The 14,364-nt window shown below is 47.5% G+C and overlaps 1 protein-coding gene and 1 non-coding gene across 2 annotated transcripts in view; both read right to left on the bottom strand.

Moving 5' to 3' along the window:
* LOC124228160 (maestro heat-like repeat family member 5) overlaps positions 1–14,364 on the bottom strand; it is a 63,436-nt gene that overhangs the window by 36,643 nt on the left and 12,429 nt on the right. The window contains exons 6-11 of the mRNA XM_046642495.1: positions 14,309–14,361; positions 3,964–4,071; positions 3,519–3,635; positions 2,698–2,817; positions 1,497–1,643; positions 709–831 (exon numbers count right to left, since the gene is read on the bottom strand). Of these exons, the coding sequence (XP_046498451.1) occupies positions 709–831; positions 1,497–1,643; positions 2,698–2,817; positions 3,519–3,635; positions 3,964–4,071; positions 14,309–14,361 (668 nt within the window). The remainder of the gene's footprint in view (positions 1–708; positions 832–1,496; positions 1,644–2,697; positions 2,818–3,518; positions 3,636–3,963; positions 4,072–14,308; positions 14,362–14,364) is intronic.
* Positions 9,237–9,308, bottom strand: TRNAA-UGC (transfer RNA alanine (anticodon UGC)). The gene has a single exon. It is a non-coding gene; the product is annotated as a tRNA-Ala (tRNA).

Genomic DNA, 14,364 nt, shown 5'->3' with positions numbered 1-14,364 from the left:
CCGCGTCCTCCCTAAAGACCTCAGTGCTCAGCACCCCGAGACCCCCAGGGCTGTGCTGCAGCTCCTCACCCTCCCAGGGGGGCCTCGGGCCCCCGGGGCCCCGGCCCCCACCTGCAGAACTAGAGCACAGACTTTAGGATCAGACAGGTCATGTCTGAATACTGGTTACCATACACTAGCGGCATGACCTTGGCAAGTCTCCAAATTGCTCTGAGCTTCGTTTACTCATAAAGAACACGGCATTGTCACACATGTGTTACGTGTGAAGGAAGGTGTGCAAAGCACCACGTCTGGGTCACAGCAGGAGCTCAGTAAAGGGGAACAGTTACTATGATTATTTTTAATATTATTTCTAACTATTATAATTGTCTATCACTTGTGCGTCTCCTCCACTACCTGGGGGTTCTATGGGGCCAACATCTCTGGTAACTAGTGGTCTGAGCTAGAGAATGGATGGTGCTGGCCTTTCCGGGCCTTAGCCACAGCAGCTGTGAGGTGGACACAACTGCCAGCTCAGGGCCACCGTAAGAACCAAGAGAAGTGGGGGACACAGATGTGCTCCCAGGTGCAAAAGGCCGGGACACACTCAGAAATCCAACTTCCCACCCCTTTTCCAGCGGGAGCCTCTCATGAGCCCCGCTGGTCCAGGGAGGGCACCCCCTCCGTCCCCAGGAAGCCCCGTCCTCTGCTCCGAGACCAGGCGCTCACCATCAGACTCTCGAGCAGCTCAGAGGTCTGGGAGAATTCATAGCTGTGGGCGCCCTCGTTGCGGCTGATGGCCCGCGCCAGCATGAGGACGGCCGTGAGGAAGCTCTGCTTCAGGGTCTCGTCCTGGCATGGGGTCAGGCCGTGGAACAACAGGGGTGAGGTTCCCGCGTGAGAGCACAGGAGGGGGCAGGAGAGAGCGAGAGCCAAGGTCACATGGAGCAGCGGGGGGGCCCTTGCTGGGAACTTCCAGCTGGGGCCACATACACGTGGGGCTTTTTTTTGAGGGGAGAGCCCATGTGGTTTTGTTTAAAAGTGTGAACAAGTTGACAGCATTTAAACATCAGGAGGGGACCTGTAAGAAGCCCAGAGTCCAGCTTCTCTTGACGGGTGGCAGCCCTGAGCCTGAAGGTCTCGAGTATGGTGACCTCACGGCTGCCGGGTCCCTCATGGCTGCCCGGGGGAGGGGAGGCCCTGGTGCAGAGTCTAGAGTCAGGGGACTGTTGTCATAGGGCGGGATGGGGAGTCACCTGGAGCGAAAACCCAGGGTTTGCTGTAAGGGGAGAAATGTGGGATGGATGGGGTCATCACGAAAGCCCGCACAGCTTCAGGTGGGGTGGACGCATGAGCAGCTGGGGCAACAAGGAGGCCAGGCCTGGCTCTTTAGGATCCCAGGGTGGAGCAGAAGGTGGGGAGGTGGGCTCCAAGGCCTGGGAGGTCCCGGCATTCTCAGACTCAGGTTCTGGCGGGGCCCCCCGGCTCCAGAGGGGCGGCCCCGGCACCGCGCGTACCCAGGAGCTGTAGTGGAAGAAGTAGATCATGCGTGACAAGATGTTGTCCACCCACGGCAGGATGTGGGCCTTGGCCCTGACCGCCACCTGGCCGTAAGCGAGGAGGATGGTGCTGCTGGCCCACTTCCACCGCAAGTCCTCTGAATTCTGATGCGGGAGGGGGTGGGAGGACGGATAAGAAACGTCAGGGCCCTTGGACCCCTCCTCTGGGTGGGGTGGTGACAGGAGGTGCCCCGGGCCTAGAGAGGTACTGGAGGCAGGGTGTTCTGAGGGGTTGGGGCCTCAGTTTACCTCAGTAGGAAAATAGGGAAGTGGGATTGTCTTCCTGGGGGATTGGGACGGGCCTTGGGGGTCACCCGGGCGTGGCCGCTGGGGTGCTCAGCTCTGCCGCAACCTGCTGGCGTCCAAGCCCCTCACCCTCCCCACCTGTCGTAGCCACTCCCCAGGGGGCCATCCCCCCCTCCCTCCCCTTGGCTCCGGGGGCCTGGCGTCGTCGTGCCTTGATCGAGAGAGGCAGCGATGGCACTTGGAGCTTCAGCTCCGGGTGAGACCCAGAGAGGGAGGGTCATCTGGGACACCCCTGGATGTCCCCAGAGCACCATTATGCTCACGCCCATCAGTGACAAGGCCCCTCGGAGTTTGAGACATGGGTCCCAGTCCCTGCTCTGCCGCCTGCCAGCTGAGGTGGCCGGTCCTCGCTGGGCTGTCCCTGGTTAACCATGATGGCTCCCTTCCCCCATCTGTCCTAAGGGAGCTCCCGCAGCCCCAGGTTCTGCCACGGGACGTCTCTGGGGTTCAGTGAGGGCGGGGCGGGTGTGCCGTCCATCACTGGGGGCACAAGGTTGACCTTTGGCCCTTGGCGCGTTTCCGAGGAAGCACGTGGTCAAAGAGCCATTAATAAACAGACAGCGGCCACCCCAGCTACTGTGAGAGCCGTCACCGAGCGCTTCCCAGCCGTGGCTCCTTTCAACCCCAACAGCCAGGGAGGGAGGAATCGTTATTCAAGAGGAAGAAACTGAGGCTCAGGGCGTCACACCGCAGGTAGGAGTAGAGACGGTCCACAGGCCAGGATGCATGGACCAAAGCCTGTGCCCCTAAATCACCCCACAGGTCCCCACCCGAGGCTCAGACCTTCATGGAGGGTAGGGGTCCCAATGTCCCAGCCACTTGCTGAGACCCTCGAGGACCCCTGAGCCAGCACCTTCGGAGAGCAGCTGTGGAGGCTCCACTTGATGGGCGTGCTCCGGCCAAACTGCTCCAGGATGGCCCAGACCTGGTCCAGGTGGCGGGCTGCGGCCAGCCCCACCGCGAGAGCGATGCCCTACCAGGGGAAGCAGAGTCACCAACATGGGACACAGGACCAGGCCTGGTCCCTCGCCTGGGGGAAGGGAAACTGAGGCCCATAAGGGGGAGGCTCGTCGGAGGTCACAGGCATCGGCCTCCCAGCCCCACAATCTTTAGGACACGTGACTCTGAGCCCAGCCCCGTGAAGCATCTCGTACGGGGTCTGGTGGGTGGGTGGGGGAGGCAAGAAGAAGGGGGACTCCCTAGAGGCCTGTTACCCCACCGGCTCGGAGCAGACCCATGCCAAAGCGGGGAGTGAGCGCCCAGGAAACACGCGTGACAAGGAAGCGGACAGCTGTGATGGGCTGTCTGTGATGGGTCAGGACTCAGAGTGTGACCAGGGTCAGGACTCAGAGAGTGATCAGGATCAGGGCTCAGAGTGTGAGCAGGATCAGGGCTCAGAGAGTGACCAGGGTCAGGACTCAGAGAGTGATCAGGATCAGGGCTTAGAGTGTGAGCAGGATCAGGGCTCAGAGTGTGACCAGGGTCAGGGCTCAGAGAGTGACCAGGGTCAGGGCTCAGAGTGTGAGCAGGGTCAGGACTCAGAGAGTTATCAGGATCAGGGCTCAGAGTGTCACCAGGGTCAGGGTTAAGACATTCCAAGGAGGAAGGCTCAGTCTGACCAGCATTGTATGCCCAGGTTCAGGCAGTTGTGGGTGGACTGGGGCCGTGTCCTACCTCCCTCTGCTTGGGCCACTGGTGGGATGTTTCCAGCAGGGCTAGCAGGTGCCTCCTGACAGTGTTGCTGTTCTCCTCGGCTTGAAGGATCAGCCCAAAGTAGAGGAACAGGAAGGCCTGGGGTGGGAGGGGTCAGCTTCCTGTCTTGGGCCTGACCCCCTTCTTGGTCTATCCCCGTACCCTCATGGTCTGCCTCCTCCCCTGACCAGGCTCCCTCGGCCTCCCTGGGCCCCTGCAGCTGCCCTCACCAGCCTGCTCTGGGACCATGTGACCCCAGCCTGGTGGTGGAGCTTCGAGTCCTGGTGCCCGAGCCCCCGTGTTTCCCTCGGGCCCACCAGTTCCTTTCGAGGACCCCGCCCTCCTTTAGGTCTGCATCCTGCAGTCAGAGCCCTGGCCTGCGCGGGGGCAGCAGGGGCTGCTTGCGGGGAGATGGGGCGTGGCCCACCTTCTCCGGGGGCTGCTCCTGATGCGTCCGGTCGGGCCGGCTGAGTGCCCACAGCAGCTCCTTGGACCACACGTCCGTGTTCAAGAACTGGACCGACTTGATGGCCATCTGTGAGCAGATGGTGGTGGGCAGGGCTGGAGTTGTCTCTCCCTCCACCCCGGGAGCTGGGACTGAGGCCTCCCCCAGCCTGGAGCCACCCCCGGCCCCTTCGGAGCCCTGACTCCGTCCTCTTCTTGCCCCCATCCCCCTTCTGAGCTCTCTGGGTTGTTCCATGGCCCTCATGGGCGAGGAACTCATTCCTCCAGATTCTCTCTCTGGACGTGTTCATGGGAGGCTGGAAACCGGGAGCCTGACCGTGCCCTTAGCACTGGGCGGGGCTCGGACATCGCAGATGCTCAGTGAGCATCAGCTGAGGGCGGCCCCAGCAGGGGTGGGTGCCAGGAGGGCCAGGTTCGTCTCATTTGCTCATGGCTGTCTCCCCGGCACCTGGAACCGTGCCCACATGAAGCCAATGCTCCGTCCACATTTCTTTGAGTGGATGAGTGAATAAATGAGACATCAAGTAAACGAGTGAAATGTCCCTTTGAAATATAAAGTCCTAAAAGTTCTGCCCGAGCGTCACATGACTTTATGATGACGACCACAAGCTTCTCTGTTTCCAGGGTTCCCAGAGTCCACTATTCGGCACTTCCAGGGTTTGGGACCCCAAGATTCCTTGAGGTGGAGACACCCCTCCCAAGTATGACCCCAAACCCAAAAATCTTAAAAGAAAGAGAGATTGATAAATGTGAAGATCAACATTTCATAAAGTTTGTTCAGCAAAATCACCCTAAGTTGAAAGATGCAGTAAAGTTTTGTTTTGCTTTTTTTTTTTTTCTTTGCTGTGACCTATTGCCAACAGTTAACACCAGACGTCAAGAGCCCTTTATAAACCAATAAGTCCACTTTGAAATGGCGAGTCGTATGTTTAACTTTATAAGAATATGTCAGCTTTCCAGGGAGGGCGTGCCGTTTCCCCATCCCACAGCTGGTCCCGGTAGCTCCACGTCCTGGTCGACATGTGATGGTGTCGCTCTTTCTCATCTGAGCTTTCTCCGTGGATGGGTAGTGGTACCTCATTGTGTTTTTTAAATTGATATTTCCCTGAGGTTTCAAGATATTGATAATTGTTTTATTGGCTTATCGGTCATCAATATGCCTTCCTTTGTGAAGTGTGTATTTAAATCCTTTGCTGACTTTTTTGGTTGAGCTCTTGTCTTCTTACTGAGTTGTAAGAGTTCTTCATTATTCTGGATACGATCCCTTGTCAGATGTAAGTCTGCTAAATATTTTCTCCACGTCTGTGGCTTGCCTTTTCACTTTCCTAGTGGTATTGTTTGATGAGCAGATGTTTTGATTTTTATGAAGTCCAATGTATGCATTTTTTTCTTTTTGTGATGAGTGCTTTCTGGGTCCTAAGAAATATTTACCTGCCCCAAGGTTGGCAAGATTTTCTCCTGCGTTTTCTTCTAGAAGCTTTTTTAGTATTAGCTTCTACATTTAGGTGTTAGTTCCATCTCAAGTGAATTTTTGTGAATGGTTTGGGGCAGGTGTTGATAGAATAAATGAAAATCAAGAAGGAAAGTGAATAGATTGAGGTGTATGAGGAAGCCGTTTTGGTTTAAAACCGATTTGGCCTGACCGTGCTTTTCCAGAATGGCCTGGGAAGCATGCATTGAACATCTGCTTTAAACATTTACAGTGTCCCAAAGCAAAGAACGCTGCCTTTAAAGATAGGATGTTGCCTCCCTCCCCATCAGCATTTGTTTAAAGACAAGCATCCTTGTCAGAAACCAGCGTCAGAGCGACCTGCGGTATGGAGCAAAACCTCTTGTGATTGCAGTAAAAAGAAAAAAAGTATTCCTGTCATATTTGATGTATGTTTCTTGTTCCAAAATGGTCTGCAACCACTCCGTGCACCTCACTTCTCCAAATGCGTCCCTCCCTGGTGGAGGTCGCTGTCCCAGGCTCCAGTCCTCGAATTGGCTCATGTATGAAACTCACCTCATTTTTGATGTATAGATTGATTATCAGTTATTTGCGTCAACAGCATTAACATTCATTTTTTTTCGTTATAGATATGCAATTGTTCCAGAACCATTTGTTCAGAAAGACTTTTCTTTCCCTATTGAATTGCTTTGGCATTTTTGCAAAAAAAAGAACAAGGAAAATTAACTGACCACATAAATGTGTTTGTTTTTAAGGACTATTTTTTTCTTTTTTTTTAAGATTGGCACCTGAGCTAACATCTGTTGCCAATCTTTTTTTTTTCCCTTCTCCCCAAAGCCCCCCAGTGCGTGGTTGTATGTTCTAGTTGTGAGTGCCTCTGGCTGTGCTATGTGGGACGCCACCTCAGCATGGCTTGACGAGTGGTGCCCTGTCTGTGCCCAGGATCCAAACTGGCGAAATCCTGGGCCGCCGAAGTAGAGAGAAAGAACTTAATCACTCCGCCACGGGGCTGGCCCCATAAATGTGGTTTTTTATTTAGGATTCTTATTCTGTTCCCATTGATTTATTTGCTTAATCTGTGTCAATTTCTTACTGTCTTGTTGACTGTAGCTGTATAGTAAATCTTGAAATCAGGTAGCATAATCCTTGCGACTTTGTTCTTTTTCAAGACTGTTTTGGCTCTTCCAGGCCCTTTGAAATTTCCATATAAAATTTTAATTTATAGACCACACTCAATTCCATGATAAAGTCTGCCGGGATTTTGATTGTCATTGTATGAACCTATAAGTCGATTTTGGGAGAACTGGCGTCTTAACATTATTGACTCTTTTTATCTGTGAACGTCATATATCTCCACGTGTTTAGGTTTTCTTTAATTTTTGTTTTGCAATGTTTTGTGAAGATCTTGCGCATATTTTGCTAAATTTGTCTTTGACTCTTTTATGTTTTTGATACTGATGTATCAGTGTTTTTGTTAAAACTCATCCAATTGTTGCTGGTATATAGAAATTCAATCAGCTTTTGTATATTGATCTTATGTCCTGAGATCTTGCTAAAGTCAGTTATTAGTAATTAATAGTTCTAGCATTTTTTTAAAGCTTCTGTAAGATTATCTATGAATGAAATCATGTTGTCCACAGAGAAAGACAGTTTTACTTTTTCCATTGCAATCTGGACGTCTTCCCCCCGCTTTTTCTTACTGTATTGCACTGGTCAGGACCTCAGTGCAATGTTGACTAGATGTGGAGAAAATGGATGTTTCTGCCTTATTTCTGATCTCGTTGGGAAAGTGTTCAGCTGATCATCAATAGGTATGTGAGTTGTAGATTTTTCGTAGGTACCAGTTTCCCGCTGTTCCTACTTTGTTGAGAGCCTTTATCACTGTGATGTGTGATTTATAACAAGAAAAATATCTTTGGTCTTCATCCCTGTTCCTGGCACAGAGCACCTAAAATGCTTGGAGCTTCCTAGGTGATTAGAGCGACAAAGGTGTCTTTTGTTATTTGTAACAAGTCCCTTTCAACCACATCTGAGTTTATGCTAATGAGGTGACCTTTGGAAATCCCCCCAAAACTGGATGGGGGCTGGGTGCCCGGGGAACCAGCTGTGTGACGACGGGGTTGAAACTGTCAGTCCCCTCCCCGCAACCTGAGTTGAATCACCGACGGTCGGTGATTTCATCCGTCGTGCCGAGGTAATCAGCCTCTGCCAAAACCCCAGAGGATGGGGTTTGGAGAGCTTTCAGGGTGGTGATGATGTGGAGGTGCTGGGAGAGGGGCGCACCTGGTGAGGGCATGGCAGCCCCGTGCCCCCTCCCCACGCCTTGCCCTGGGCATGTCTTCCATCATGCTGTTCCTGACTTACACCCTTTTCTAATAAACTGGTAATCTAGTAGGTAAACTGTTTTCCTGAGTTCGGTGAGCCGCTGTAGCAAATTAGTTGAACCCAAGGAGGGGGTCGTGGGAACCTCCCTGTGTATGGCTGGTGGGTCAGAAGCACACGGGACAACCTGGACTTGCAATTGGCATCTGAATCGGGGACGAGGTCTCGCGGGACGGCGCCCGTACCCTGTGGGGTCTGATGTCCTCTCCAAGGAGACAGTGTCAGAACGATTAGACTGTAGGACGTCCACTCAGTGTCTGCTGAGAACTGGAGACCTGGTGGCTGGTGCTGGAAAACACACCTCAGAATCATGAGTAGACGCTGCATTTTGTCAAACGCTTTTTCTTCATTGAGATGATCGTAATTTTAACACTTCATTCTGTTAACGAGTTGAGTTACATTTATTGCTTTTCATATGTTGAATTGACCTCACGTCCCTGGGATAAAACCCCCTTGCTCCTGGTGTATTATCCTTTTTGTATATCGCTGGATTCAGTTCGCTGATATTTTGTTAAAGATACTAGTCTGCAGTTTTCTTGTGATATCTTTGGCTTTGTTATCAGAGTTGTGCTGGCCTCATAAATGATTTGGGAAGTGTTCTTTCCTCTATTTTCTGAAAGAATTCGTGTAGAATTGATATTAGTTTTTCCTTACCAGTGTGACAGAATCAACTAATGTCACGTATCTGAGTCTGGAGTTTTCTTTGTGAAGGTTTACAATTAGGATTTCAATTTCTTTGATACAAGAAGATACTACTCAGATTTTCCATTTCTTCTTGTGTCAGTTTGGTAAATTGTGTTTTACAGAGACTTTGTCTATTCAACCTAAGTTGCCTAATTTATTGGAATCATATTTCATTATTGCCATTTCATGCCTAAAAGATGTGCAGTGATGTTCCTTGTTCTTTTCTGATATTGCTGTTTTGTGCTTTTTATTTTGTTGATCAGTCTATCAAGAAGCTTGTCATTTTATCAATCTTTTTGAATAACTTATCTTTGGTTTTATTCACTCTCTACTGTTTGTTTGTTCCTTTAAAAAGTTTTGTTGATTTCTACTATAGTGTTTTTTTTTTTTTCTGAGGAAGATTGCCCCTGAGCTAACATCTGTTGCCAATCTTTCCCTTTTTGCTTGAGGAAGATTGTTGTTGAGCTAACATCTGTGCCAGTCTTCCTCTACTTTGTATGTGGGATGCCGCCACAGTGTCGCTTGATGGGTGGTGCTAGGTCTGTGCCGGGGATCCAAACTCGTGAACCCCAGGCTGCTGAAGGGGAGTGCACGAATTTAACCACTACACCACTGGGTCAGTCCCTTTTATGATTCCAAGCAGGGGCATCTGGGACCCTTTTGCTGCTTTGCCTTCCCACTGTGTAATTGTGATTAGAGAGAAAAAGGGAAAAAACCCATGGAGATGCTGGGGATTGAACCCAGGGCCTTATACGTGCAAAGCATACGCTCTACCACTGAGCCACATCCCCTGACTGCAGCACTTATTATTTCCTTCCTTCTACTTACTTTGGGTTTAATTTGCTCTTCTTTTTGGAAAACTTCTTAAAATGGAAGTTTATAAAATAGACTTTACATCTTTCTTCTTTTCTAATATAGGCATTAAAAATTATAAATTTCCTTCTAAGCACTGCTTTTCATGGAACCCCACAAATTTTCATGTTGTGTTTTCATTTTTATTCAGTTCAAAATATTTTCTAGTTCTCCTTTTGATGTCTTCTTTGACCCATGGGTATTTAGAAGTGTGCTGTGTAATTTCCAAATATTTGGAATTTTTCCATGTATATACATTTTATTGAGGTCACATTGGTTTATAATATTATATAAATTTCAGGTGTACATCATTATATTCTGACTTCTGTATAGGTTGCATTGTATTTACCACCAAAAGTCTAGTTGCCATCTGTCACCATACACACATGTCCCTTGTGCCCTCTAATAATCACCAATCTGCTCTGCACCTATGTGTTTGTTTATCTTCCACATATGAATGAAGTCTTATGGTAAGTGTCTTTCTCTGTCTGACTTATTTTGCTTACATAATACCCTCAAGCTCCATTCATGTTGATGCAAATGGCAAGATTTCGTCTTTTTTTCTGGCTAAGTGGTATTCCATTGTGTATCCATATATATACCGCATCTTCTGTATCCATTCATCACCCATTGATGGGCACTTGGGTTGTTTCCACATCTTGGCTGTTGTGATTAATGCTGCAATGAACATAGGGCTGCACAGATCTTTCCAAATTAGTGTGTTTGTGTTCTTTGCATGAATACTCAGAAGTGGAACAGCTGGATCATATGATAGTTCTATTTTTAATTATTTGAGGAATCTCCATACTGTTTTCCATAGTGGCTGCACCAATTTACATTCCCACCAGCAGTGTACGAGGGCTCCTTTTTCTCCACATCCTCTCCAATACTTGTTATTTCTTGTCTTTTTAATGATAGCCATTCTGATGGGCATGAGTTGATACCTCACTATTGTTTTGGTTTGTATTTCCCTAATGATTAGTGATGTTGAACATCTTTTCATGTGTCTATTGGCCATCTGTGTACCTTCTTTGGAAAAATGTCTGTTCATATCCTCTGCCTATTTTTTGACTGGGTTGTTTTTTGTTGTTGTTGTGTTGTGTGAGTTCTTTATATATTTTGGACATTAACCCCTTATCAGATATGTGATTTGCAAATATTTTCTCCTATTTGTTCGGTTGTCTTTTTGTTTTGTTGATGGTTTCCTTTGCTGTGCAGAAGATTTTTAGTTTGTTGTAGTCACAGTTGTTTATTTTTTCTTTTGTTTCCCTTGCCTGAGGATACACGATACTCAGAAAGATAATGCTAAGACAGATGTCAAAGAGCCTACTGCTTATGTTTTCTTCTGAGAGTTTTATGGTTTCAGGTCTTACATTCAAGTTTTTAATCCGTTTTGAGTTCATTTTTGTGTGTGGTGTAAGATATTGGTCTACTTTAATTCTTTTGCACGTGGCTGTCCAGTTTTCCCAACACCGTTTATTGAAGAGAGTTTCCTTTCTCCATTCTACATTCTCACCTCCTTTTTTGAAAAATTAGCTGTCTGTAGATGTGTAGGTTTATTTCTGGGCTCTCAATTCTGTTCCATTAATCTGTGTGTCTGTTTCTCTGCCAGTACCATGCTGTTTTGATTACTATATCCTTGTAGTATATTTTGAAATCAGGGATTGTGATGCCTCCAGCTTTGTTCTTTATTCTCAGGATTGCTTTGACTATTTAACGTCTTTTGTTGTTCCACATACATTTTAGGATTCTTTGTTCTATTTCCATGAAAAATGTTGTTGGGATTCTGGTAGGGATTGCACTGAATCTGTAGATTGCTTTAGGTAATATGGACATTTTAACTATGTCAATTCTTACAATCCATGAGCATGGAGTATCTTTCCAATTCTTTCTTTCTTTCTTTTTTTTGCTGAGGAAGATTTGCCCTGAACTAACATCCATTGCCAATCTTCCTCTTTTTTCGCTTGAGGAAGATTAGCCCTGAGCCAACCTCTGTGCCAATCTTCCTCCATTTTGTATGTAGATCACTGCCACAGCATGGCTTGACGAGTGGTGTAGGTCTGCACCTGGGATCCGAACCCATTAATCCGAGCTGCCGAAGCAGAATGCATGGAACTTTCACCATTCAGCCACGGGGCCAGCTCCTCTTTCCATTTCTTTGTGTCTTCTTTCATTTCTTTCAACAATGTCATATAGTTTTCAGTCTACAGGTCTTTCACCAAGGTTAAATTTATTCCTAGGTATTTTATTCTTTTTGTTGCAGCTATAAATGAGCTTGTATTCTTGATTTCTCTTTCTGTGATTTTTGTGTGTTCATTTTGTACCCTTCAACTTTACTATTGTATCTGTTAACTATTTCTAACAGCTTTTTGGTGGGTTCTTTAGGGTTTTCTATATAGAATCATGTCACACACAAATAGGGACAGTTTTCCTTTTCCTTTCTAATTTGGATAATTTTTATTTCTTTTTATTGCCTAATTGCTCTGGCCAGGACTTCCAATGCTACGTTGAGTAGGAGTGGAGACAGCGGGCATCCTTGTCTTGTTCCTGTTCTTAGAGGAATAGCTTTCAGTCTTTCCCCATTGAGTATGATGTTGGCTGTGGGTTTGTCATATGTGGCCTTTATTATTTTGAAGTACTGTCCTTCTCTACCCATTTTATTGAGAGTTTTTATCACAAATGGGTGCTGGATCTTGTCAAATGCTTTCGCTGTGTCTATTGAGATGATCGTGTGATTTTTATTCCTCATTTGTTAATGTGGTGTGTCACGTTGATTGATTTGTGGATGTTGAACCATCCCTGTGTCCCTGGAATAAATTCCACTTGATCGTGGTGTATGATCTTTGTGATGTATTGTTGTATCGATTTACTAATATTTTGTTGAGGATTTTTGCATCTATGTTCGTCAGGGATATTGGCCTGTAATTTTCCTTTTTTTGCGTTGTCCTTGTGTGATTTTGGGATCAGGGTAAGGTTGGCCTCATAAAATGAGTTAGGAAGGCTCCTATCCTCTTCAGTTTTTTGGAAGAGTTTGAGAAGGATAGATGTCAGGTCATTGAATGTTTGGTAGAATTCACTAGAGAAGCTAACTGGCCCTGGACTTTTGTTTTGGGGAGGTTTTTGGTTACTGATTTAATCTCTTGTGATTAGTTTATTCAGAGTCTCCATTCCTTCTTGACTCAGTTTTGGGAGTTTATATGATTCTAAGAATTTGTCCATTTCTTCTAGGTTATCCAGTGTGCTGGGGTACAGCTTTTTATAGTATTCACTTATAATCCTTTGTATTTTTGTGGTATTTGTTGTAATTTCTCCTCTTTTATTTCTGATTTTACTTATTTGAGTCTTCTCTCTTTTTTTCATAGTGAGTCTGACTAAGGGTTTGTCAATTTTGTTTATATTTTCAAAGAACCATTCCATCTGGTCTAGTGTTTCATTTAGGGCCAAGGTTTCCCTGTTGACTCTCTGTCTGGATGATCTATCCATTGATGTTAGTGCGTCCAGATATATTTTTCCTATTGATTTTTAATTTGTGGTGTGGTCAGAGAATGTACTCTGTTTGACTTCAGTCCTTTTAAATTTATTGAAACTTGATATATGGCACAGCAAATGATCTATCTTGGTGAATGTTCTATTTTCATTTGAAAGGAATGTCAATTAGATCAATTTGGTTAATTATGCTGTTCAAGTCTTCTATATCCTGAATGATTTTCTGTCTCATTTTTCTATTAATTACTTGTGTTGTTGCTGCTGCTGGTTTTATTTCTACTAGATGCCATTAATCCCTCCTATCCTGCTGTTGCTGCTACTACATGATCATGATAACTAGCATTTAATGAGGGCCTCCTGTGTACCAGGCACAGTGCCAGGCACTTTATATGGATTATTTCCTATAATCTTCACAACAAACATACAATCCAGGTACTTTTTTTTTTTTTTTAAAGATTGGCACCTGAACTAATAACTGTTGCCAATCTTCTTTGTTTTCCCCCCTGTTTTTTCTTCCCAAATCCCCCCAGTACATAGTTGCATATTTTAGTTGTGGGTCCTTCTAGTTGTGGCATGTGGTATGCTGCCTCAACGTGGCCTGATGAGTGGTGCCATGTCCATGCCCAGGATCCGAACCAGCGAAACCCTGGGCTGCTGAAGCAGAGTGCCTGACCTTAACCACTTGGCCACGGGGCTGGCCCCATGATCCAGGTACTTTTATCCCCATTTAACAGATGAGAAACTAAGATATGGAGAGGAAAATAGGTCATCCAGGCCACACAGCTGTGATTGGTTGAATCTGCACTTTAACCCAGGTCTGCCAGGTCCCTTGTCCCTTCTTCCAGCCACACATGCCCCTCACTTGGGTGTGTGGTCAGAGATGGACCTGCATGACACCACTCCTTGGCTGTGGTGGCTTCTGTCCACTCCCACCTGCTTCCTTCCTCCCCTGTTCTCAGATCTGGCCTCTGCATCCTCTCTGGCCCTTGTATGTGTTGGACACTGGCTCTGTGTCAGGCATTTAGAGGCCAAGATTCAAGTCCCAGCTCCCCAGGGACCAGCCCCACCACTGAGGTCAAGTCCCTTTTCCTCCTCAAGCCCATTTGCTCATCTGTAAAGTGGGGGTCTCCCTCCTCCTCTCTAACTCCTCCCCTCTCCCCTTCCCCCTCCCTCCTTCCCCCCCTTCTCCCTCCCTCCTCCCCCCTCATTCCCACTTCTCCACCTCTCTCCTCTCCCCTCACTCCTCTCCCCTCCTCCCTCCTTCCCCCTCCCTCCTTCCCCCTCCATCCTTTCCACTCCCTCCTTCCCCCTCCTTCCCTGTACTCCCTCCCTCCTATCCCTCTTCCCCCTCTCAGGGCTGAGCAGGTGCCCATCCACACTGGGTTGCCTCCCGCTCCCTGTTGTTCCCACATCATCCCTGCAGAAGGCCCCAGTGTCTGGGCTCCCTCCCTACCTGGGCCAGCTGCTCTTCCCAGCACGCCTTCTCTCCATTGTTGAAGATCTGTTCTG

Source organism: Equus quagga, chromosome 16, assembly GCF_021613505.1.
Source record: "Equus quagga isolate Etosha38 chromosome 16, UCLA_HA_Equagga_1.0, whole genome shotgun sequence".
NCBI classification, from domain to species: domain Eukaryota; kingdom Metazoa; phylum Chordata; class Mammalia; order Perissodactyla; family Equidae; genus Equus; species Equus quagga.
The sequence above is the reverse complement of the archived record's forward strand: the minus strand, read 5'-3'. Positions and strand labels throughout refer to the sequence as shown.